General features: G+C 37.3%; 2 protein-coding genes and 1 pseudogene across 7 annotated transcripts; 2 read left to right on the top strand and 1 right to left on the bottom strand.

Moving 5' to 3' along the window:
- The first annotated feature begins 115 nt into the window (after positions 1-115).
- On the top strand, positions 116-2376 carry LOC147552047 (Ribosomal protein L24e family protein). Of its 3 annotated transcripts, none has more exons than XM_086667463.1 (5): positions 116-230; positions 808-915; positions 1460-1573; positions 1690-1826; positions 1950-2376. In XM_086667463.1, the coding sequence occupies exons 2-5, from the start codon at positions 835-837 to the stop codon at positions 2110-2112; spliced, it is 495 nt and encodes a 164-aa protein (XP_086523589.1). In that variant the 5' UTR covers positions 116-230; positions 808-834; the 3' UTR covers positions 2113-2376. The 3 variants fall into 3 exon arrangements, with proteins under 3 accessions (XP_086523589.1, XP_086523588.1, XP_086523590.1); XM_086667462.1 differs by having other exon boundaries at positions 141-230; positions 804-915; XM_086667464.1 differs by having other exon boundaries at positions 160-231; positions 812-915.
- A 48-nt stretch (positions 2377-2424) lies between these two features.
- Positions 2425-11505, bottom strand: LOC147552046 (monooxygenase 2-like). Of its 3 annotated transcripts, XM_086667461.1 has the most exons (7): positions 11248-11325; positions 4786-4895; positions 4331-4477; positions 4043-4114; positions 3724-3892; positions 3396-3633; positions 2425-3117 (listed from the first exon to the last, which is right to left on the bottom strand). In XM_086667461.1, exons 2-7 carry the CDS (start codon positions 4866-4868, stop codon positions 2567-2569), a joined length of 1260 nt encoding a protein of 419 aa, XP_086523587.1. In that variant the 5' UTR covers positions 4869-4895; positions 11248-11325; the 3' UTR covers positions 2425-2566. The 3 variants fall into 3 exon arrangements, with proteins under 3 accessions (XP_086523587.1, XP_086523586.1, XP_086523585.1); XM_086667460.1 differs by lacking the exons at positions 2425-3117; positions 3396-3633; positions 3724-3892; ... (1 more) ...; positions 4331-4477; positions 4786-4895 and adding exons at positions 7234-8387; positions 8655-8892; positions 9359-9524; positions 10094-10165; positions 10426-10572 and having other exon boundaries at positions 10798-11505; XM_086667459.1 differs by lacking the exons at positions 2425-3117; positions 3396-3633; positions 3724-3892; ... (1 more) ...; positions 4331-4477; positions 4786-4895 and adding exons at positions 7234-8387; positions 8655-8892; positions 9359-9524; positions 10094-10165; positions 10426-10572 and having other exon boundaries at positions 11248-11499.
- A 7306-nt stretch (positions 11506-18811) lies between these two features.
- On the top strand, positions 18812-21741 carry LOC147552045 (putative long-chain-alcohol O-fatty-acyltransferase 5 pseudogene; annotated as a pseudogene). The gene is made up of 3 exons (XR_015238933.1): positions 18812-20197; positions 20356-21047; positions 21281-21741. The product of XR_015238933.1 is annotated as a putative long-chain-alcohol O-fatty-acyltransferase 5 pseudogene (transcript).
- The last annotated feature ends 37 nt before the right edge of the window (positions 21742-21778 follow it).

Genomic DNA, 21778 nt, shown 5'->3' with positions numbered 1-21778 from the left:
TAATGATTTTATGCGTAATTAAGATTTCCTTGTAAAGATCTCTTGGGGGAAGCGCCCTTAAAAATGAAGCAGAACCCACCTACCTTAGTAACGAGCCTTGGCCCATGTCGGTCTTAATTCCCGCAGGACCCAAAATAATCGTCTTAAAAACCCTTAAACCCTAATTCAGATTTCTTCTCTATTGCTTCTTCCGTAGGACGAAGCCAGGAGAGAGAAACTCCCGAAACTACGTGAGTAACAATTTCTACTGCTTCAAAATAAAGTTTGTAGGTTTTTACAGATTTGTTTCTAACCCTTTTGTAGATTGTTATATGTTATTTGTTTCCCTTTTCCATTATGTATTGAGAAACCCTAAAGTTACAAACTTTGTTTTTGTTGATTTATCATTTTTCCAGTTCAGATTTTTGTTGTGTTTGTATTTTTATTATCGATACATGTGTGAATCGTTTGGATGAATCTATGGTAGTACTAATTTAGCAATCCTATAACTTTGAAACTAGGTAATTGATTAAATATAAAAGAAACCCTAAAAAGAATTGTTGATTAAACAGCTCTTCTTTGAGAAAATTTGGCTTTGGGTCTGTTTATAATTGATCCTTCAATTAGCCAACTTTCTCTTTGTTTTATAAAGAAAACAATCTCGGGTGTGGTTTCATCTTTTGTTGGATTCTGTGGTTTTGTTCGGGTGCGCTTTAAGTTTGTCTCACGAATAAAACCTTTCAGTTGGAAAGACGATACATTTCACTGTTACTATTTCGCTTTGATTCTTTGTCCTCATTTATGCCTAACTGATTGGCTTGCAGAAAGTTGGATATCGCTTAACAAATCAACACAATGAGATTAGAGAAGTGTTGGTTTTGTTCTTCTACTGTTTACCCAGGCCATGGTATTCAATTTGTACGCAATGATGCAAAGGTAAAGAGTTATTATCTTGATCCTTTCGTTTTTTTCTGGTTTTCTTTTGTTAGGTTCAATTTTGGCACTAAGGGTTAAATAACGGAGAGTGGAATTCTTTTTTAGAACATACATGATACATATGCCTCATACTGTGGGGATAAAATTAAAATGAAAATTTTGATTTGGTTCTATCATCGCGAAATCGTAAACCTATTGGATGTGAATGAAAGCCATATGACACAATCACTGCTAGCAATATTTGTAATCATTTTTGAAACTTATATTGGTAATGATTTCTGAACTTAGCAATGATGATTCAGGCAGACATATTGACTGATGAGCTATGTAGTTGGTCTCGATCTCGGTCCGGCCAAAGGCCGAGAGCGAGCCAAGCCAAGACAGACTATATAGCTAATGAGATTAAGCTCGTTTAATATCAGTTTGTATGCTCAATGCTGAGGAGGCCTCTTGATGATTTCATATTCATCTAGACATTTTTATGGCTTCGATGAAGCTATTGAGTCAGATTCTTGACATAGTTTTTGAACACTTGTTTCTGCAGATATTCCGGTTTTGCAGATCGAAGTGCCATAAGAATTTCAAAATGAAGAGGAATCCACGAAAAGTAAAATGGACCAAGGCATACCGAAGGTTGCATGGCAAGGATATGACACAGGTAAAATTTACTTTCTTTAAATTTTGTCTCTCTTAGAGCCTTAATGTGAAACTCCATTATTTGTCTATTCGGATGAAGTGATAAGTTCTGTAACCAACTTTGATTTTCTTCACAAGGATTCAACATTTGAGTTCGAGAGAAAGAGAAACAGGCCCGAGAGATATGACAGGAATCTTGCAGAGAATACTCTTAAGGCCATCAAGAAGATCGACAAAATTAGAGTAGACAGGGAGGCTAAACACCATCAAAATAGGTTCGTTTTCACTTCACTTACAGTTTTTCTGGTGCACGTTTTCTTCTTTTTCACTTCACGTGTCATTCTTTATTGATTAAATTAGATTCTTAATCTTCAATGATATTTTGAAAATATTGACAGGATGAAGGTGAAGAAACCCAAGGAACTGAAGGAGGCAGTGAAGGAGTTGGAACAAAGCACCAACTTGATCTCTCGTCCATTGTCTTTGCAGCCGGAAAACCTTCCGAAGGTCAAAGTCAAGGTTTCCCGCCAGCAAACAGAGGACAATCGCATGGAAGAATGAAAAACACTGTGAGATCAGTACTATCTCACTGCAAGCATCTAAGAAGTTTCATCACTCAGATCTTCATATATTGCACTCAGAAACGTCTGTCTTTATTGTCGGTTCAAAATTTTAGTTATTAGTTTGACATCTTTAGCTACATTTTTGTTATTTACTCAGACCTGTTGGAAGGATTACTACTTTTGCTTCTGCAAGTTAATATTGTTTTGCCTGTAGTATTCGATTTTGAATGATAATAGACTAATATAGTTAGCAACCAAGAAAGCTGAGTCTGTACTGCCTTAGTGCCTTATATCTGATTCATATTTCCTATGCTTGAGATCCAAATTAGATTGCAGTCCGTGAAATGAAATCGGATATAAAAACATGAAAATTGGAAACTACTGGATGCTACAATAACATTATTCGAATTTTAATGTGCCCGTTCTAACTTTTAAGGAATGGATTATATCATTCAAATGTTCAGATCACTGCAGTCATAATCTGCCCTCTTAAGCAGAATTCGCGCCAAATATGCTGAAAAAATGTCTCTGATAATCTTAGTCACCTTTCCACTGCCCTGCTGTATAACTCCCACAATATAAGCTGTAGAAATGAGATCAAAACTTCTCCATTTTCTCTGTCTAGAAAACTTATCCAGACCCCTCTCAATCATCTTATATTCATCTTCTTCTTTCTTGTTTGATAATACTTGATCTTGTTTTTTTGCCATTAATAAAGCTTCACCTAGGCACCTTGCAAGAACGACACCATCTTCTAATGCGGCACAACCACCTTGACCGATATCAGGTGGCGAGGGATGTAGGGCATCCCCTGCCACACAAACATTACCCTTGTTGGTTTGTCCAAATAAAACATTAAATGGCCATCTGCATCTCAAAGGAGAGCTAATAATACTGTCTGGATCAGTCTTCTCTATTATATCCTTTACTTCTTTTGGTGCTTTCCCAAGATTGTCTAACACAAATTGCTTCAATTTTGTTGGGTCACTTCCAATCTTGTTATCTGCGTGCAGCAAATAATTGCAAGAATTAGTGGGAGTCAAGTAAAAAGATAAAAATAATCTCGAGGATGTCAATGTAAAGTATTTTGGGTCTATGTTAATTAGCTTAGGGTTTATGTCAAACAACCTTTTGGTGGAGTAGCTACCAAGTTGGTTTCCACCCTCTAGGTTAAGGATTCGAGACAGAGAGTCATACTCCTTAAAAGTGTTCTGACCTTTCAAAAAAATGGTTTAGAATTGCAAGTCTAAAGATATGAAGATTGGTTGTACAATGACTTACTAGGAAAGGTGGATGGAGTATGTGTGAAGAACCAATAAATGGTCTTTTTGCCTAGAGGGATGAAACCCGAACGACAACCGTCACCAAATAATTGCAAGAAAGTTGTCCCAATGCCATGACCTTCTTCTTCGTGGAATAACGCCCGACCCCTAATTGTTGCCCGTCCTGTGAAGTCAGGCACTTGTAGACCTAACCATTTCGCTACTACGGAGTTCACTCCATCACATCCAATCAACACCTGAGTGGTGTAAAGTTTTCTATGTATGAATATAATTATTTGATGGTTTAAAATGTGTTATTTGTTATTCTACGACTTTTTGTGTTTTACCTTAGTCTTGATGACGGAACCGTCGGACAGCTTAATCAATTTGGAAAAACCCTCTTCCTCAATTGAGACAACCTTAGAGTTGAACCTTATGGTGTCAGTTGGGAGTTCATTAGCAAGGGCTTCAAGCAATACTGTTCTATCCAAACAACGAACTTCATGTCTCCCTCCCCTTCATTCACCTCAAACCCATTCTCATCTCAGTATCTTATCAGTTAAGATAACAGGAACGGAATGAAAAAGAAACTATTACAATAGCGAGAATAGAATTCGATTAACTCTTTGATCGTCTTAACACGAGAAGAGACAGATAAATACTCACAGTTTTGATGGGGTGTTTGTAAATGAGAGTTGTGAGGTAAGATTTCCACTTATGGTAGAGATAGCCATTAATCTGTAGTACACACATCAATTCATGTTAGGGAACCTTACTAAGTATGTTAGCTTCGAACTTAATAACATTTGTCTATGAGCGAGTGACGAATAGACTAAGCGAGCTAGGCTCCGCTGGTGTTGAAGTACTATCTTAGTATCTTCATTCAGTTAAGTTGAGAATATGAAAAGAGAAAGCGTCCTTAGTTAAGTTGTCGAAAGGAATTTGTAGGCATACCCTCGAAGGAGGTCATGTTGTTGTCTAAGGGAATCTCCAATACCAAGGGCATCCAATGCTTTCCAAGCATTAGTCCATGTGATGAATGCAAATCCTGTTGTTCTCAAATTCTCCCATGATTCCAACACCAAACTTCTTAATCCTAACCTACAAATACCAAAAAAATTATCCCTAAAATGATAAAACATATGACCTTTCGTATAGGAGAAAACATAAACAACAACAACAACAACATATTTCCCATTTTACACTAGAAATAAATTACACATAACTATATATTAGATTTGGATTAAAAGTAAGCCAAAAAAGCTGGCCCAAATTCGACCCTGGTCGGATTTCCCCAACCTCTTTTGGTGGGTGGGGGGGAAATCTATCCGCCCACGTCGGATTTGGCCTGCTTTTCAGGCAACCAGCCCCATATCGGTTGAAATTCGATATACATTCAAACGACTAACCTATGTAGTCCAAGAGAGGTTGCAAGCCCAGCTATACCAGCACCCACAATGACTATATCTTCGTCTTCTCTATTCATCTCCATTAATTAACTTCCTTCTACTAAACAACCCTGCAATTTAGATTATAAGGGATATGAAAAAAATAGAGTAATAGGTGTATATTTATTAACGAAAACTAAGAGAAGATCGATCACACTTTAAGTCAAATCTGTTTTTAATTTATTAATTTGAGATGAAAAAGGCAAATCTGATTTTGCCTCTTAAATCAAATGTTGCTTGTTCATGCACTAGAGCTGATTTAGTTTGTACCTTTTTAAATAATTATATTTTAGTATAATATTGTTAGTGGGAAAATTTGATCTTACAGTTTTTCAGATTTCGGAGATCCATGCATATAGTATGACCAATATCTCATGGTATAGGATAGATATCGAGATAATGCACTCATTCAATTTCTTATGCATTGACTAAACAGTCAGATTTTACCTTTATAATTTTTTTTTGAATTGATCTTTATAAAATTGTTGTCTCTTGCATTTTTTTTTCTAATTATTCTGCTTAAGCTTACATGTTTTTCGTTAGCATCCATCTCTGTTAGCACCAGATCCAACCACTATTTTCTCTATTAGCACCAACTAACTATGTAGGCACCGGTCCCTTCTCAGTTAACCCTAACCCTTCCATCCATCTCTCACAAAACCAACCAGAAATCCCAAGACCACTTGGAGAAAAACAAAGAGGTTTTCAGAGAGAGCTACTCTAGGGAGAAAAAGAAAAGACTAGTAATGGAGAAAGATATTTAACTATGTGGTATTGGGTGTAGAGGAGTTCCAATCCAGTAAGAATGACTAATAAATTTTATCTGTCAATCTTACTGAAACAGGAAACTCCTCTTTACCCAATACTACATATATTAATATCTTTCTCCATTAAAATATTACATATGGATATGCTACTTCAATCTTTGATCATTTAAGATAGGTTTAATAGGCCTTTTTTTTTTCTTTTATTAGTACTTTTTAGGGTTTCTTTAGAGGTCTAAAACCAGCTAACGTGTTCATTGTGGTTTTACTATGCTTTATTTCTGTTTCAATCCTCATACAATACTATGCTTAATTTTTTGTTTCAATCCTCATACAATACTATGCTTTATTTTGGTTTGAATCTAGTGAGAGAGAATGGAGTAGTTGTTGAAAAATTCCAAACCAGAGCTTCAAATTATCAAGGCAACTAATGTTAGCCAACTGCTAAGGACCACCGGTTATCACTTTCAACATCCTAAAAACTGTCTGGATTTACACAAAGTAATCAATCCCTTCAATTTGCAAAGTTTTAATGATATCAATTACAGCCTGAAGATGGAAGAAGCAAACGAAGAAGATGGAAGAAACAAATGAAGGTGAACGTCACCCACATTAAAAACGGTGCTTATAGAGACCTTGGGTCAATGACCATTGACCCGAGTCAATAAATTTTTTGGATGCTAACAGTTTTTTGGCTCGGTGCCTTTAGAAGCACCCTATAAGGAAACGTAAGGGACTAAACAAAAATAGAGAAGCAAAAATAAAAAAAGTAACGAAGAAAAAAGCCATAAAAAAGTAATTTAAGAGAGGTAAAGTTTAATAATTTTTTTATCAATATATGAGAAATAGGAAATGAAGACCATCTCAATATTATAGCCACGAAAGAAACTTATCATTTTCAACAAAAAAAAAAAAAAAAGAAACTTGTCATATTTTAGCGTCAATCGAAAATAGAGGCTAAACTCCATTACTAGTTGATTGTTATCTTTAACTTTGCATCAACCATGAAATTAATAGCTTCTTTTTTCCTTTTGAACATGATTAACACATTGTTTGTCTTGCCTTTTTTTTTACTAAGGAGTGCAAGTTCATATATTGGGTTTTCAAAAACAACAAAAAAGTTCATATATTGGGTCTTTCAACAAAAAAAAAGTTCATGTATTGTCAGGTGGTAAAGTTCTTGATTCTCTTTAAGACATTATTATAAAAAAAATACACGGTTCTAGATGGTGTCCTACGATCCTATCTATCTATGCCACTAATATCCATTTGGGTGATGATATGCCAAACTAAAATTCCAAATGGTAATACCCCTCATTCCACTATGATAACACATCAATCCACCACATAATTTCCACTCACTCTTCAATTATTGTGTTTTTTTTTTTTTCTCTTTCTCTTTTCGTGTGTTACACGTTATAACAATTAATTATTATTTTTTAATTGTCAGCGTGTCTCGAATCCTTAACTTTTAAAAGAGAAGATCAAACTCCTTATCAATCCAACCAAGGGTTGTTGTCTAGAACAATTAACTTCCTATATGTCTACAATAATTAACTCCGTAAAGTCAGAGAGACAGAGAGAGAACGAGAGAACAAAACGACGATACAAGGGAGAGCAAAAAACAATCCAGCCCAACCTATAATTTCTTTTGTTTGGTTTAACATTTGGTGGGTGTTTGATTCATTTAATTGGTTATTGTGATAAAGATTCCCAATCTCTCATTTAATCACGGCTCTTTAAGAAATATGTGTCAAATAAAGTGTGCGCAGACACTAGATATTAATGTTTCCTTGGTCGAGGACTCTAGAAAAAGATAATTATGGTAAAAATCGTCTTAAAAAATTCACACCCTAAGATTGCAATCCTCGTTCAAACTTTTTAGTAGAGAAAAGATGGAATATTTCTAGTCATGGGTCATTGACCGTTGGTGATTGATTCTGTAGTCCCATCAATTACAAATGTTGTCTATGCCTTTGCTTACCCAAGTCCCAAGCTCATTAGTAAGGTTCTGCAAGCCTACCCACAAGGCTTCTAAATTTGAGCTCTCCACCTAGCCTCCAAATATTGCCTCAGACAATCTGAAACCAAATTCAAGAGAGCGATTACCGATTTGTTCCCTCAATCATCTTTTACCAGTGCATGGTTTCGGAGTGGGTTAGTGCTACCGTGAATACCCTCAGGTCCGATCATTGCCCTTTAACCTTCTCTTTTTCTTCAAAAATAGTTCTTCAACAAAGAAAACATCAATCCCTCAAATGTTAAGATCACCACAATCATACTCGGCCCTCTTAAGTAGAATACCAGCCAAGTATGGTGAAATTATGTCTCTGATAATTTTAATTATCTTTCCACTTCCCTGTTGAATCACTCCCACAATATAAGATGTACTAATGAGATCAAAGCTTCTCCATTTTCTCTCTTTAGAGAAATTATCCAAACCCATCTTAATCCTCCTATATTCTTCTTCCTCGTCTGATAATGTTTGTCCTGTTTTCTTTGCCATTAACAAAGCTTGACCGAGGCACCTTGCCAGAACGACACCGTCTTCTAATGCAGCACAACCGCCTTGACCAATATCAGGTGTCATTGGGTGCAAGGCATCCCCTGCTACACAAACATTCCCCTTGTTGATTTTTCCAAATAATATATTGAATGGCCATCTAAATCTTAAGGGAGAGCTAGTAATACATTCTGGATCAGTTTTTTCTAGTACTTCCTTCACTTCTTCAGGTGCTTTTCCAAGCTTTTTCAACACAAATTGCTTCATCTTTGCTGGGTCATTGTCAATACTTTCATCTGTATGAATCAAAGTATGGCAAGGATTAGTAGGGGGAAAAACCATAAGAGTACACAAAACAACATAAGTTTGCAGTATATAAGTGCATAACTGTGTGCACAACAAATAGAATACACACATAAAAAATGGTCGAAAGGCCTACTCATGGTCATAACCGTAAAAAAAAATTCACAAAAAAAAAATTGTACCATCTTAAAACATTTGATCTTGTCAAAGTTATCATAGAAAAATTAAGAGTTATAACGAGTGGACGCATACCGACTTACTTGTAAGGGTAGATGGAGCGTGTGTGAAAAACCAATACATGGTGTTTCTGTCAAGAGGTTGAAAACCTGAGCGACAACCATCACCAAAGAATTGCAAGAATGTTGTACCAAAGCTATGGCCTTCTTCCTCCTCGAATAAGGCATGCCCACGGATTGTTGCTCGTCCGGTGAAAGCAGGCTCTTGAAGACCTAGCCATTTTGCTATCACTGAGTTCACTCCATCACACCCAATTAGCACCTGAAATCACGTCAAGAAGTGGAAGGGTTATGGATCTGGAATAATAGGTATTGGCAATAATCTAGATACTTGATTTCAATAATTGGATGGTTTAAAATTCTACTAAAAACCAATCCAACATAAACCAAATTGGTTTTTTAGTATTTTGGCCATGTCAGATGCTAGGGTATTTTTGTGGAACCTTAGTACTCAAATACATGGATATAATGCGAAATGCTATATATTATGTTTCTTCCACAACTGTGCTAGTCTTCTACTACCAAAACACCACATCATGTCAATCTTTTGTATGATCGAAAAGAAAAATGTAGATAATATAAACGACCTACAACAAGAAACGGTAAGTGTATGGTCATGTCCATATTTTGACTTACCCTGTCCAAAACGTTGTACTAATTCAGAATACTGGCACCTGTACAAGTATCAATATTTAGTAGAAAATTTTACAAATATTTTTATTTTTTACCTTGGCCTTGATGACGGAGCCATCGGCCAGATGAACCAATTTAGAGTAACCCTCTTCTTGAATTGAAACAACCTTAGAGCTGAACCTGATGGTGTCACTTGGAAGTTCATTTGCGAGGGCTTCAAGCAATACTTTCCTTCCCAAACACCGAACTTCATGTTTCCTACTGCATCATTCACCTCAACCCAACCCAAATCCGTCTTAGAATCATCATATAAGAGAAAGGAAGGAGACTAGTCTATTTGGGTTTTAATACGTGCCCCATTAGCGAAAAAGTTCTTAAATTCTTTAATCAAATTGTTTTTGAGTTTCTTTTAGGAGGTAGGGTGGGAAGAGGGTCAAACCTGATCAAACAGTCTGCCTATTAGTGTCTGGGAAGGTTTGAAATAGTGATACATGAGGAGTAGACCCATGGCCAAACTAATTGAGCTACTTCTTTGATTATTTCCGAGATTTACCGCCCAAGATGCTTAAGATTTATATCATAATAACTGCTGCATACTTGCATCTAGGGTTCGTGGAACAAAATTATGAGGAACCCATAGGTTGATCTATCTGGTCACTTATTCAGACCCACACAGGCCCAGGAAAATCCAGGATGGAGACCATTAAATAGGTAGCAGAAGTAATTCTTGATGAAGTAGTCTCGGCGATTTCAAATTCCAAGCAGAAATCAAATATAAAAAGATCAAGAACTGTCATTTATCATTAATACGGGAAGCATATAATACTCACAATTTCCCTGGGGTGTTTGTAAATGAGAGTTGTGAGGTAGAAATTCCAGTTACTGTAGAGGTAGCCACTAACCTGTAGTTCAAATAAGTTCATATAAGGGAACCAACTAAGTACTTTAATAGTAATGATACGACAAGTGTGTGATATTTCGGCGTCGAACTAACTTAGTAGTTGACATACCAAGTCGAAGTTGCGACTAATTTATGCAGTTCTATCATCTCTGTGAACCTTAGTCAATGTGGAATTCTTCATATGACCTCTCAAGTGTGTTTTTCTTTCTAAATGGGTAAAATTTTGGCTCTGTTGTTCAAAGAAATTCCATATATACATACCCTTGAAGCTGGTTATGTTGTCGTCTAAGGGAATCTCCAACGCCAAGAGCATCCATAGCTTTCCAAGCATTAGTCCATGTTGTAAATGCAAAGCCCGTTGCCCTCAAATTCTCCCATGATTCCAATACCAAACTTCTAATCCCCAACCTGCAAATACCAAATTTCGGGTCATTGCTTATTTTCAAACAACTTAAACACCAGTTTAGATTTGTTACAATTATAACTAAGGTCGTTTATGTGTTTATTTGCTTTATTAATCTAAAACTAAATTAATGTGGCCATTGAGTACACATATCTATTATAGGTGCATCATAACGAGTATACATTATTTAAGAAAATAGCCCATAATATATCGCAATAAAAAGTGTGTACCGTAGAGGTATGCCCCCAGCGTACCCGAAACTCACATAATAGCGAATCGCGTAGCGATACCAGTACCACGTACCAAAGAGATCCGAGTACCAACTTAACATTTATTATTCCCAATTACAACTATTTTCAGCTAGGAATCGTGAAATGGCAAAAGTCAAAACTTGTTTTCTCTAGTGGAAAGGAAAGATACACATCCATCCAAACCGAAGTGGATTCATAGTCAAAGATAATTCTAGTTAAAACTCAATTATCCAATATAATCCTACTGAGCTTCTAAACCCTAACAAAAATAACTCAATCTTCTTGATTTGAGCTTCTAAACCCTAACAAGGATAACTCAGCAAGCTTCTTGATTTCTTCTGCAAAATTAGGTCGAAGAGAATGATTTCTCTGTATGCAATTGTTCAAACAAGTGAAGATTTTGGCATAAACATGGATGAGAATAGTAACCTGTGTAGTCCGAGAGAAGTGGCAAGCCCAGCTATACCAGCACCAACGATGACTACATCTTCTTCCTCTCTATTCATCTCCACTAATTTATTTTCTTCCGCTATACTATCGAAAAGGAGAAGGTTGGTGGCTATAATCCAATTTGATTGCTGAAAATTGATGCTTTTTTGGATTTTACCTCCTGAGTAATTGAGCATACCCCCTTGTGTAATAGATAAAGTAAGCTCACCCTTCAATAATGGATACAAAAATGATAGTGGTGGGGGGGGGGGGGGGGGGGGGGGAAGTACCAGAGGTGCAAAATTAAGGGTGCAAAACCCCAAAAAAATATACCCAACCACACCCTCCCTCTTCTCGTTCTCTCTATCTCCCTCATCTTTCTCTCTCTCCTCTCTCTCTCTCTCTCCTCTCTCTCTCTCAGAGAAAGAAGAGACGAACTCGGTGGCGGGTCTCCAGAATTTTAGTTGTGGAAGAAGAACTTGAAAGGTTGAAGTGTTCGAAAGAAACAAAATGTGTCAAAAAAATTTGTTTTCACCCAAAACTTTGTACCCTAGATATTTTCTTATTTCCCCAAATCACCCACCTACAACAACTCCCGACGTGCTTACGTGACCATGCCTTCTCTCACATAGTATTACACTTGGACTGGACAGAGAGTGTGTGATGTAGAAACGCAGCGGAATTAAAGAAGACGAATAAACTTAACAAGAACGATAAAATAAAGATGAAATAACTCGAAAATACTAAACTTTATTAAACTTCAAAGGGGTTTTCTCTTCAATCTGAGAATAATAGACAAACTAGATATCCTTTTATAGGATTCTGGACTTTCCTAGATAGACTTGAATTAGACTTCCTAAATAATTAAAATACTGCAACTGCCTAAATAACTAGACTCAAATCTGGACCTTTCCAATTATTGGAAATATTAAAATAGCATAATTTCCTAAACCTAATTTATCTAATAATCATACTAAAATAAGGACTCCTTAAATCAACTCTCTCTGGCCGGTTGGTCCATGACCGGGTTCGGTCATGGAAATAGTCTCCACGCCGGGTGCCCCTGCATCAGCTTCCCCTTCTCCCACGAGGTTCGTCCCGAACCGAATTGCCGAAGAAAATAAATCGATACACCCACATACGATGAACTCTGTCAGGGCGATTCGTAATTCCCACTTTGCACGAACGGCGTGTGAAATCCGATGGATAGAGAAAGGGACCAAGTCACCAACGACAAACTGAAACCCGTAATGCGAAGATTTACGCAAAATCGACAGTAGTGAGTGAACATCCAATAAATTCCGACATCTTCCATCATCTTGTAGTTTGATGAAGAAGACTGGAAATGCTATATTGTGCGCTATGAAAACTTTAACCTTGAAATTCATCTTCAAATCCATCACGGTTCTTGCCTTTCTTCTATCAATAATAAATGGAATACTCGTAACGACGTTTGGACCATCATACGAAGAATGAAAGTGTAGAGAAAGAAAAACAAACGAATCACAAGGTTCCCAAGTAAAAGTATGAAAATTATTAGAACTCGCAACAATCTGAGTACTGTTATGAGTATTCACTTGTAATACTGTAAAGTACTCAACTAAGCCTTCGAAAATATCAAAGAGAACGTCGGCAGTGGTATCCTCACGAGAAGAGCCAAAAAAAAGTGCAAACCACCGTATAATTTGAAGAACCGTACGTCTTGATATATTTTGCATGGCCTCACCTTTCATCTTGGTCTGAGGAGCTGCTTTATGTTTAATTTGATGTAGGTAAGAAAAGTATGAATATCCTTGAGAATCATCACAAAAAGAAATCGGACGAACATAATCACGATCAAATACACCAATAAAAAGAGCAGAATCAATTCCATGAGAAAACTCAGCAGAAACACTTTCATCGATGGTCAATAACTTTTGTTCTTCGGATTGTAAGTTATCATCGTGATTGAAAGCAACTGGACTAGGGATGAAAGAGGAGTTTTGGGATTCACCAACATCATCAATGTTTTTCAAAGAATTCATAACGTTTTGAGACGTGTTATCTAACACCGTATCCGTGTCACTCAACAAACGAGATGGGGTAGTTAGCTTTGATGATTGGGAAAACGAGTAAGGCCTAAGAGGGTCTGGGTATTCCGGTGTGTAATGGGGTGGAGTTTCGATGGGTCGGTAGTAGGTGGGTTGGGAACGGTTTGGTTGAACTAGGGTGGTTATCGTGGGAGCTTGGTAAAGTTGAGTGGGTGGGAAGATCGTGGTGTTAGGTATGATAGGTGTTGGCAGTGAATATGGTTGTATGAGAGGTGATGAATACGGGTGATGATTGTAGTGTTGTTGCTGTCGCTGTCGCTGTTGCTGTTGGGTTTGCTGTTGCCGTTGCTGTTGCTGTTGCTGTTGCTGGAGCTGTTGCTGTTGCTGTTTTTGAAGTATTTTAGAAGATGATTTATCAAAATTGAACTCCTCTTCGCAAAACGAAACGAGGAGCTTTGTTACAGTTTCTCGTTTAGAACCAACCTCGTCTTTTCTTCCTTTATCTTCGACTTTTTCTTCTTCTACTTCGGAGAAAGATTCATCTTTTTCACACTCTTTGTAATCTTCTTTGCCTTCATCTTCTTCTTCTTCAATGGAATTATCCTCTTGTACGACAGTATCATAACCCATATCTCGAAGAATAATCGTTTGTAATTGAAGAGATTGTGGTGTATTAGAAGAGAATAGTTTGTCCAAAGTGTCAAACGATTTGAGAGCTTGTTCATTGGATATTTTTATCGAATCCACCTTCAACGAATCATCCTCTTTCTTTTTATCATGAATAATTTTTTCTTCGAACAACGAGGTAGGTTGCTGCCAAAGTGTTAATGTTGGTGGTTGTGGTGAGTGGCAAGTGTGCGAAAGTGGTGAATAATAAGGGTACGGAGGTGGTGGTGGTGGTGATTCTGGTGTTGGGTAGTAATAAGATGGCGGTGATGGTGTATAACATACCGGTAGTGGTGGCGTAGGTTGATATTGATAAGGAGAAGGTTGTAGTGTATAATTAGAGTACGGAGGTGGTGGTGTTTCGGTTGTGGTGGGATAATAAAAAGATGGAGGTTGTGATGAATTTTCTCGTACGACTTCTCCCGGATTCCAATGATAATAGTATGAATCTCGATATGCATACGAACATGATGCGCATAAGCATCGATTCGTTATCCATTGATGAGTATAATCTGATTGATTATAATCTTGTCGAGAAATAGAATAAGATTGAAACTGATTTAATTGATCTGGAAAAAAATTCCAGAATCATTAGCCCAAAACTTTGGTGGCTCTGAATACCACATGATGTAGAAACGCAGCGGAATTAAAGAAGACGAATAAACTTAACAAGAACGATAAAATAAAGATGAAATAACTCGAAAATACTAAACTTTATTAAACTTCAAAGGGGTTTTCTCTTCAATCTGAGAATAATAGACAAACTAGATATCCTTTTATAGGATTCTGGACTTTCCTAGATAGACTTGAATTAGACTTCCTAAATAATTAAAATACTGCAACTGCCTAAATAACTAGACTTAAATCTGGACCTTTCCAATTATTGGAAATATTAAAATAGCATAATTTCCTAAACCTAATTTATCTAATAATCATACTAAAATAAGGACTCCTTAAATCTACTCTCTCTGGCCGGTTGGTCCATGACCGGGTTCGGTCATGGAAATAGTCTCCACGCCGGGTGCCCCTGCATCAGTGTGGAATGTGGACTTCTTAATTTGGTTCTTCCACAGACAGGGGCATCCGCGGTCGTCTAGTGGGGAGCGTTGGCAGTGCACCCGCATAGGACCCCCCACAAGGACCCAATTCTCAAAAATATGCCATAGAGTTTATATCATGATTCATGAGAGGAGCACCTCCTCTAATGTGGTGTTTGCGTCCAATGTGTAAGGATCTAGATTCAAACCCAATCATAAGCCTTTTTATTCTTCTTTTTTAGTAAATGGGCACACTAAAATATTCTGAGCCTCTTCTCTATCATGTCCACTTTTATAGTCTATATTTTTATATTTTGATAATTTAAGTGGCATAGTATTTGCACTGCAATTAAGACATTATGGAATCTTTTTTTTTTTTTGTTGAAAAGAACGAGCAAAAGAAAAGAACACAAATTACAACTTCAAATCGTGTCTCATGGTAGCTATCGAAGACCACGTTCGCTGGATCTTTTCTTTCCTCCCCCACTTAGCTAGTGCGTCGGCCAGAATGTTTGTCTTTCTCGGGCTGTAATGGAATTGGATGTGCTGAAATGTGGTGCAGAGTTCTTTGAGTTGCCCCATATGTTGGACAGATTGCCAGTTGATGTCGTTGGTACTATCTTGAATGTGGTGGATTAGATTGATATTATCACTTTCGATGATAATGTAGTCAAGGTTAAGTTCCTGAGCCCATTGGACTGCCTTCAGAATCGCCACGCTTTCGCATTCCTCTGCCGTCTGTCCCCTGATGGGTTCTGCTTTAGCAATGACAAAGGCTCCCTTTGGATCGTGAATAATGCAGCCTATGCCTGCCGGGTCTGTGTATTTCCCAAAGGATGCGTCCACATTGATTTTATGATAGGGTGGTGGTGGGGGTTGCCAGGTCGGATGAGATGCCTCCCGTTTGGTTTTGAGTGGTTCCTGAACGCGAGTTGAATAGCATTGAATCTTCCTTATCACTTGCTTGGGCGTGCTGACATTTTTGCCGAAGCAGTTGTCGCATCTAGCTTTCCAGAGGAACCACATAATTTTGCCAAAAAGCTCCACTGTGTGATCATCAAGGGAAGGCCAACTGTTGATCCATTCTAGGACTGAGGCTAAGCCGTCAGTTCGTACATGGAAATGGAACCACACAGCTCTCGCGAAATTGCAGTGCAAAAGGACATGTGCTAAAGTTTCTCGTTCCTCACAGAAAGTACATTTGTAGTTGTTTCCGATATATTTTCCAATTTTATCTCTGACTGGGAGACTAGTAGTGCAACACTTCCAAAAGAAGAGTTTAATTCGAGGGATGGTTCTTATGTTCCAGATAAACGTCCAATCGATGGTTTCTATTTCCTGATTGTTAGAAATCATATAGTTGTACATAGATTTAATGGTGAATTTACCTGAGGGGGTGAGATTCCAAACCATTGTGTCCTCCGCGCACGGATGAAGGTTGATACTCAAAATAGCCTTGCTGATTTCCTCATTGAAGAACTGCTGGATCAAGTTCTCATTCCAAACATTGTTAGACATCAATTGATTGACTGTAGTGAAGGGACAGTTATGGAGGTTGGTGATAGGCGGTTTGTGATTAGGGATCCAGAAGTGCTCCCAGATTCTAATGTTGGTTCCTTTGTTGACATCCCAGAAGGTAAGTTGGGAGGTTTTACTGAGAGGGACTGCCAATGATTTCCAAAACCATGAGTGGTTCTGCTTAGGAGTAGATGGTTTGGCTGTTTTTGGAAAGTATTTAGCTTGAAGGAGTTTGGCCCAAGGGGCGTTAGGAAACTTGAGAAGTCGCCATCCCAGTTTGCATAGGAAAGCATCGTTATCAAGGCGTGGATTACGAAGGCCGAGACCTCCAGCTTTGCGAGGGCGGCAGATGGCTGCCCAGTTGATAGTGTGGATGGATTTCTTTTTTCCCCACCAGAACGACCGTTGAATGGTCTCTATGCGGTTGCTAACGCCTTTCGGAATGGCGAAGCATTGCATCTGATATCGGGGAACTGCGGCCGCGATAGCCGAAATGACTACCGTGCGGCCAGCTTGCGAGAGGAGGTTGGTTTGCCATTTCGAGAGCTTGTGCTGGATTTGATCTATAAGTGACTCGAAAGCAAGGGTTTTTTTAGCACCGATGAACAACTTTGTGCCCAAGTATTTATCAAGGGAGGAGGCCTGGTGCACTTTGAGTGATTTGGTGATCAATCGCTTGAATTTGGGATGGGTGTTTTTGGAGAAGAAGATAGTAGATTTGTGGTAGTTTATAATTTGTCCGGATTCCGAGCCAAATAATGAAAGAATCTTAATGAGGTTGTTGATATTATCGAGGGTGTTACGCCCAAAGATGATGCAGTCATCTGCGAAAAGTAAATGATTGATCGTGAAGGATGAGCGGGGGACTGTGAAGCCAGTGAATTTATGAGGGCTATCCGGGGAGTCCAGCAGGCGGCTTAGACCTTCCATGGCTAGGGCGAACAGGAAGGGGGATAGAGGATCGCCTTGTCTTAATCCTCTGGAAACGTTGAAGGACGGGCCCGGTCGACCATTTATGAGGACCGCCATGGTAGAAGAGGAAATGCAGGAATGAATCAGGTTGATCCAATGGTTGTCGTACCCCAGGTTTTCCATGATTTCCTCCAGATATTTCCATTCAACCCGATCGAAGGCTTTAGACATATCTAGCTTTAAAGCAAAAAAGCCCTTCGATCCTCTCTTGTTTTTGAAGGAATGTGCAATTTCCTGGCTCATGATTATGTTGTCCGTGATTTGGCGACCAGGAACATAAGCCGCTTGAAAGGGGGAGATGATGTCAGGAAGAGTGGTCTTCACTCTCGAACCTCTCATTCTTTCTATTGGGTAAATATGTCTATCTAAAACCTCATTATCACATATATATATATATATATAAACTCCAATGTGAATATTTCCATTGATTCTTTTCAAGATTTTTTTTACTAAATGTTAAGACCTTATTATAACAACTTACTTCCCTTAAATTTCAAAATAACGATCAATAGAACAAAAAGGTCTACCAACAGTAGAAACTTTATTATGGAAAAAAATGTTAAACCAATCACTTAACAACGTGATACAAATAAGTTTCAATTGATTCACAATTTAATGTCTTATTTATACTGAAACAATTCATTCTTGTTTACAGTATTATTTCTTTGTGAAAAATTGTTTTTGTTTTTATTTTTCTTGTACAAAAGAGCTCTGAGTGAAATTTCATACAGGGCTTCCAAGTTGTCAGCCATGTCACGAGGGACATCCATGATGTAATTACACTCCATCAAACATTCAACCTAAGAGCATCTCCAATGCAACACTCAACTTAAAAAACTCAATTTGACACATAGGATTATTTGAGTTTTTAACAAAAAACACTCTCCAATGCAACACTCAACTAGAAACTCAATATGATGTGGCAACCATAAATATTGAGATACTCAAACGAAAACTCAACAATTGAGTTTTCTTTTGAGTATCTCAACATTTATTGTTGTATTTCAATTGGTCCACATCATCGTTTTATATATTAAAAATAAGAAACAAGAGTAAATCTAAAGTAAATATTGAGTTTTTTTTAGTGTTGCATTGGAGAAGAATTTTGAATTGAGTATCTCAATAGTGGCACATAGGAAAGAGAAACTCAATTCACACTTGACACATTAGATTAATTGAGTTTTTGTTGAGTGTTGCATTGGAGATAGCTCGTACATAAAAAACATACATGAGAAATCTAAATTGAAGTCCAATTCAAATTTCACATCCCCAAAATTAAAGACACAAACCAAATGTTAAATTTTGCACTTCACATTAGAAATCTTGAAATTAATGGAAAAAGGAATTAAACTTTTAACTTTTTAAAATTGGAAAAGTGATAATGATTTATCACTTTGTAAAATGATCACTTTCCTTTTTGATACAGAGGGAGAAGCAACATTTAAGTGGTCTACAAATTCCAATTTAATCAATCCAATCTTTGTGATTTGCTTCTGTTTTTCAATAAACAATGCCCAAACGGAGCACACCCCATATGCCCTAAGTAGGAAGAAAATAAACCTACAAACTAATACTAAGAACTAGTAGAGAAAAAGACAAAGATCTAGAGAGAGAAAGACATTGAAATTCATCAATGGAGGATAATCAAAATGAGATCAAGAACTTCATAAAGGTATGGATCTTAGCTTTCATATCCTTATCTTATTGTTACTTCATCCCATCTAAACTCCCAAAAGGAAAATTCAGATTTTTATCTCTCCTCCCAATCTTCTACTTCTTCATAATCCTTCCATTGAATCTCACTACCATCTCTTTAGGAGGAATTACTGGTTTCTTCCTTCCATGGTTAGCTAACTTCAATCTCATCCTCTTCTCATTTGGAAAAGGCCCTTTATCTTCTTCTTCTTCTTCTTCTTCAGCAAACCCATTAATCTCATTCTTGAAATTCATCTCAAATTCTTGTCTTCCAATCAAAATTAAACAAAACCCATCTCTTAAAACCCCTAACTCAAAATCTTCATCTCTTAATTTTGCCATCAAAGGGTTAATTTTAGCTTTAATATGTTTGGGTTATGAACAAAAAGATAAAATTAACCCAAAACTTATGTATATTTACTATTGTTGTTTTCTTTACCTTAGTTTAGAATTACTATTAGCCATAATTGGAGCCATGGCTTCAATTTTACTAAATGTTCAGCTTGAGCCACAGTTTAATGAGCCATTTCTTTCTACTTCATTACAAGATTTTTGGGGGAAAAGATGGAATTTAATGGTACCAAATATTCTAAGACCTACGGTATACGATCCAGTACTGTATTTTTATACGGTTGTATTTGGTAGTAGAAAGTGGGCTCCACTTCTAGCTGTTTTAGCCACATTTGTTGTATCAGGTTTAATGCACGAGTTGATATTTTATTACTTCTCTCACGTGACTCCTACGTGGGAAGTCACGTGTTTTTTCCTAGTTCAAGGGGTTTGTGTGGCTATTGAGATTCTTGTGAAGAAATTAGTTAACGGCAGGTGGAGGTTGCATCCGGTGGTTTCCGGACCGTTGACAGTTAGTTTTGTAATAGTAACCGGTGCTTGGCTGTTTTTTCCACCACTTGGTCGATGTGATGCGTTTGGTAGAGTGAGTAGAGAGGTAACTGCAGCCGTTGGATTTGCTAAGGAGGTTGGATTGGCCGTACGATCATTTGGGAGTCGAATTTTTAAGTGAGATAGTATATGGTGAGACACCCTATATTTTATAGGTAGTTGAATTTGCATTTGGATTAGTCTATGCAAGAATCAAGATATTACTAGATGCTTATAGGAGGTATTGAAATTTTTTAATTCAGACAATACAATATTTTGTACTTGATAAAACTTTTGTTTCCATATTACAGGTGAATCAAGTGTTAATCCTCTTCCCTTGATAATGAAATTGGAAGAGTATAAAGTGGTATATATAATTGTGATATACATTGTTTTTCTTGTTTTGTGGAATCGGGACTGAGGGAGTACTTAAAACTCTTCCTAAATTGCTTTTTGTAAATTTTTGGGGACATAGCTGGTTGTGAGAGGAAGTGAGCAAGTCATCGTTTCGTACGCAACACAACTTCCTTTTTTCTTCTTCTTAAAAAGACACCTAGTATTAACATGGCGACCCTTTTAAGAAGAAAATCGTATTTTAACTTTTGTTTTTTTATTGTTCTCTCTATATTTTCTTCGTTGCCTATTTTTTTTTCTAAAATTTGCAAAAAAATTTATTTTCTTTTAAAAAAAAGTTCAGATTCATTTCGCGAGTTAAAGATTCATGAAGAAATCTTGCTTGCAAAGATGTTGAGTTTTTATCGATGATGATGAAGCACCGATAAAAAAGAGCATGACTGCGCTGAAGCAAAAAATTAATGGGGTGTACGAACAAATTTGAAGGATTCAACATATAAATTACATGAAGTACTTGTTGATGTCAAAAATTGTCTTCTTGGAATCAGTTAAGGGGTTGAGACTGCTACGTTGAAAATACCGCTTTGCTCCTTACGATTTAGGGGAGAAATCTGCAAGGAACTCAGAAACCTCTCCGACGCGCAAGACAGTTAAATTGCCCTTCCAGTTAAATAGTTGCAAGGATGGGACAAAAATTTGTGGATGTGTTGGTCTAATTGGAAAGGAAGGTCTCTTTGAGACATCATATCTGATATCTTGTCCATGTTGCAAAATTAGAAACCCTCTTCTTGTAGCTGGATCTAACTCGGGCTCGGATACCTCCCATTCTTCTATAGTTGGAACGTTTCAAAATAGCTTTTAACATGCCCACATGACCCAAAGGGTTAAATGATTAAGGAGCCCTTGTTCGCGTCTTCAATTAACTAGAATGGTAATTGCATTTGTGGCCAAATTTCTAACCGCATTAGTGGTTGCAGGAGCTGCTTATCCTGGAATGGCATGACCAACCTTGAATAGTACGCTGAGAAACTATGCTTGATAAAACCATTGAATGATGGAAGGGTGAGAGTCTTGGATTTTGATTATTGATCATAGACAAAGTTGAAGCTGCATCATGACACACATGTCAAAATAAAAATATGTTATGATAGTCATCTTGATGGTGTAATATTTCTTTTAATGGAGTCTATGACCGGGTTCAGTTGATAGATCTATCCTACATTTGTTATCCACGATCTCGTCTTTCACAAGACGGGCATATCTAAATGAAGATGCCATCACTTGGAAATGTATGGCAAAGCTAAGATGGGTTAAAATATTGTTTTCCAGTTTTTTCTTCTTAATGTTTTTCTCCTAAATGTTGAAGAAAATCTAGTGGCC

This window comes from Eschscholzia californica, unplaced genomic scaffold (genome assembly GCF_041429995.1).
Source record: "Eschscholzia californica isolate CP2 unplaced genomic scaffold, dmEscCali1.0.p SCAF_3, whole genome shotgun sequence".
Lineage (NCBI taxonomy): Eukaryota > Viridiplantae > Streptophyta > Magnoliopsida > Ranunculales > Papaveraceae > Eschscholzia > Eschscholzia californica.
The sequence above is the reverse complement of the archived record's forward strand: the minus strand, read 5'-3'. Positions and strand labels throughout refer to the sequence as shown.

Excerpts from the sequence above, each read along its gene's own strand:
- LOC147552047 (XM_086667463.1), top strand. The coding sequence starts at position 835 with ATGAGATTAGAGAAGTGTTGGTTTTGTTCTTCTACTGTTTACCCAGGC. Across the intron at positions 916-1,459 it reads TTGTACGCAATGATGCAAAG|ATATTCCGGTTTTGCAGATC; the intron begins GTAAAGAGTTAT and ends TTGTTTCTGCAG. Across the intron at positions 1,827-1,949 it reads GCTAAACACCATCAAAATAG|GATGAAGGTGAAGAAACCCA; the intron begins GTTCGTTTTCAC and ends AAATATTGACAG.
- LOC147552046 (XM_086667459.1), bottom strand. The coding sequence starts at position 11,444 with ATGCTCAATTACTCAGGAGGTAAAATCCAAAAAAGCATCAATTTTCAG. Across the intron at positions 10,573-11,247 it reads ACTTCTCTCGGACTACACAG|GTTGGGGATTAGAAGTTTGG; the intron begins GTTACTATTCTC and ends TGGTATTTGCAG. Across the intron at positions 10,166-10,425 it reads CAACATAACCAGCTTCAAGG|GTTAGTGGCTACCTCTACAG; the intron begins GTATGTATATAT and ends TTTGAACTACAG.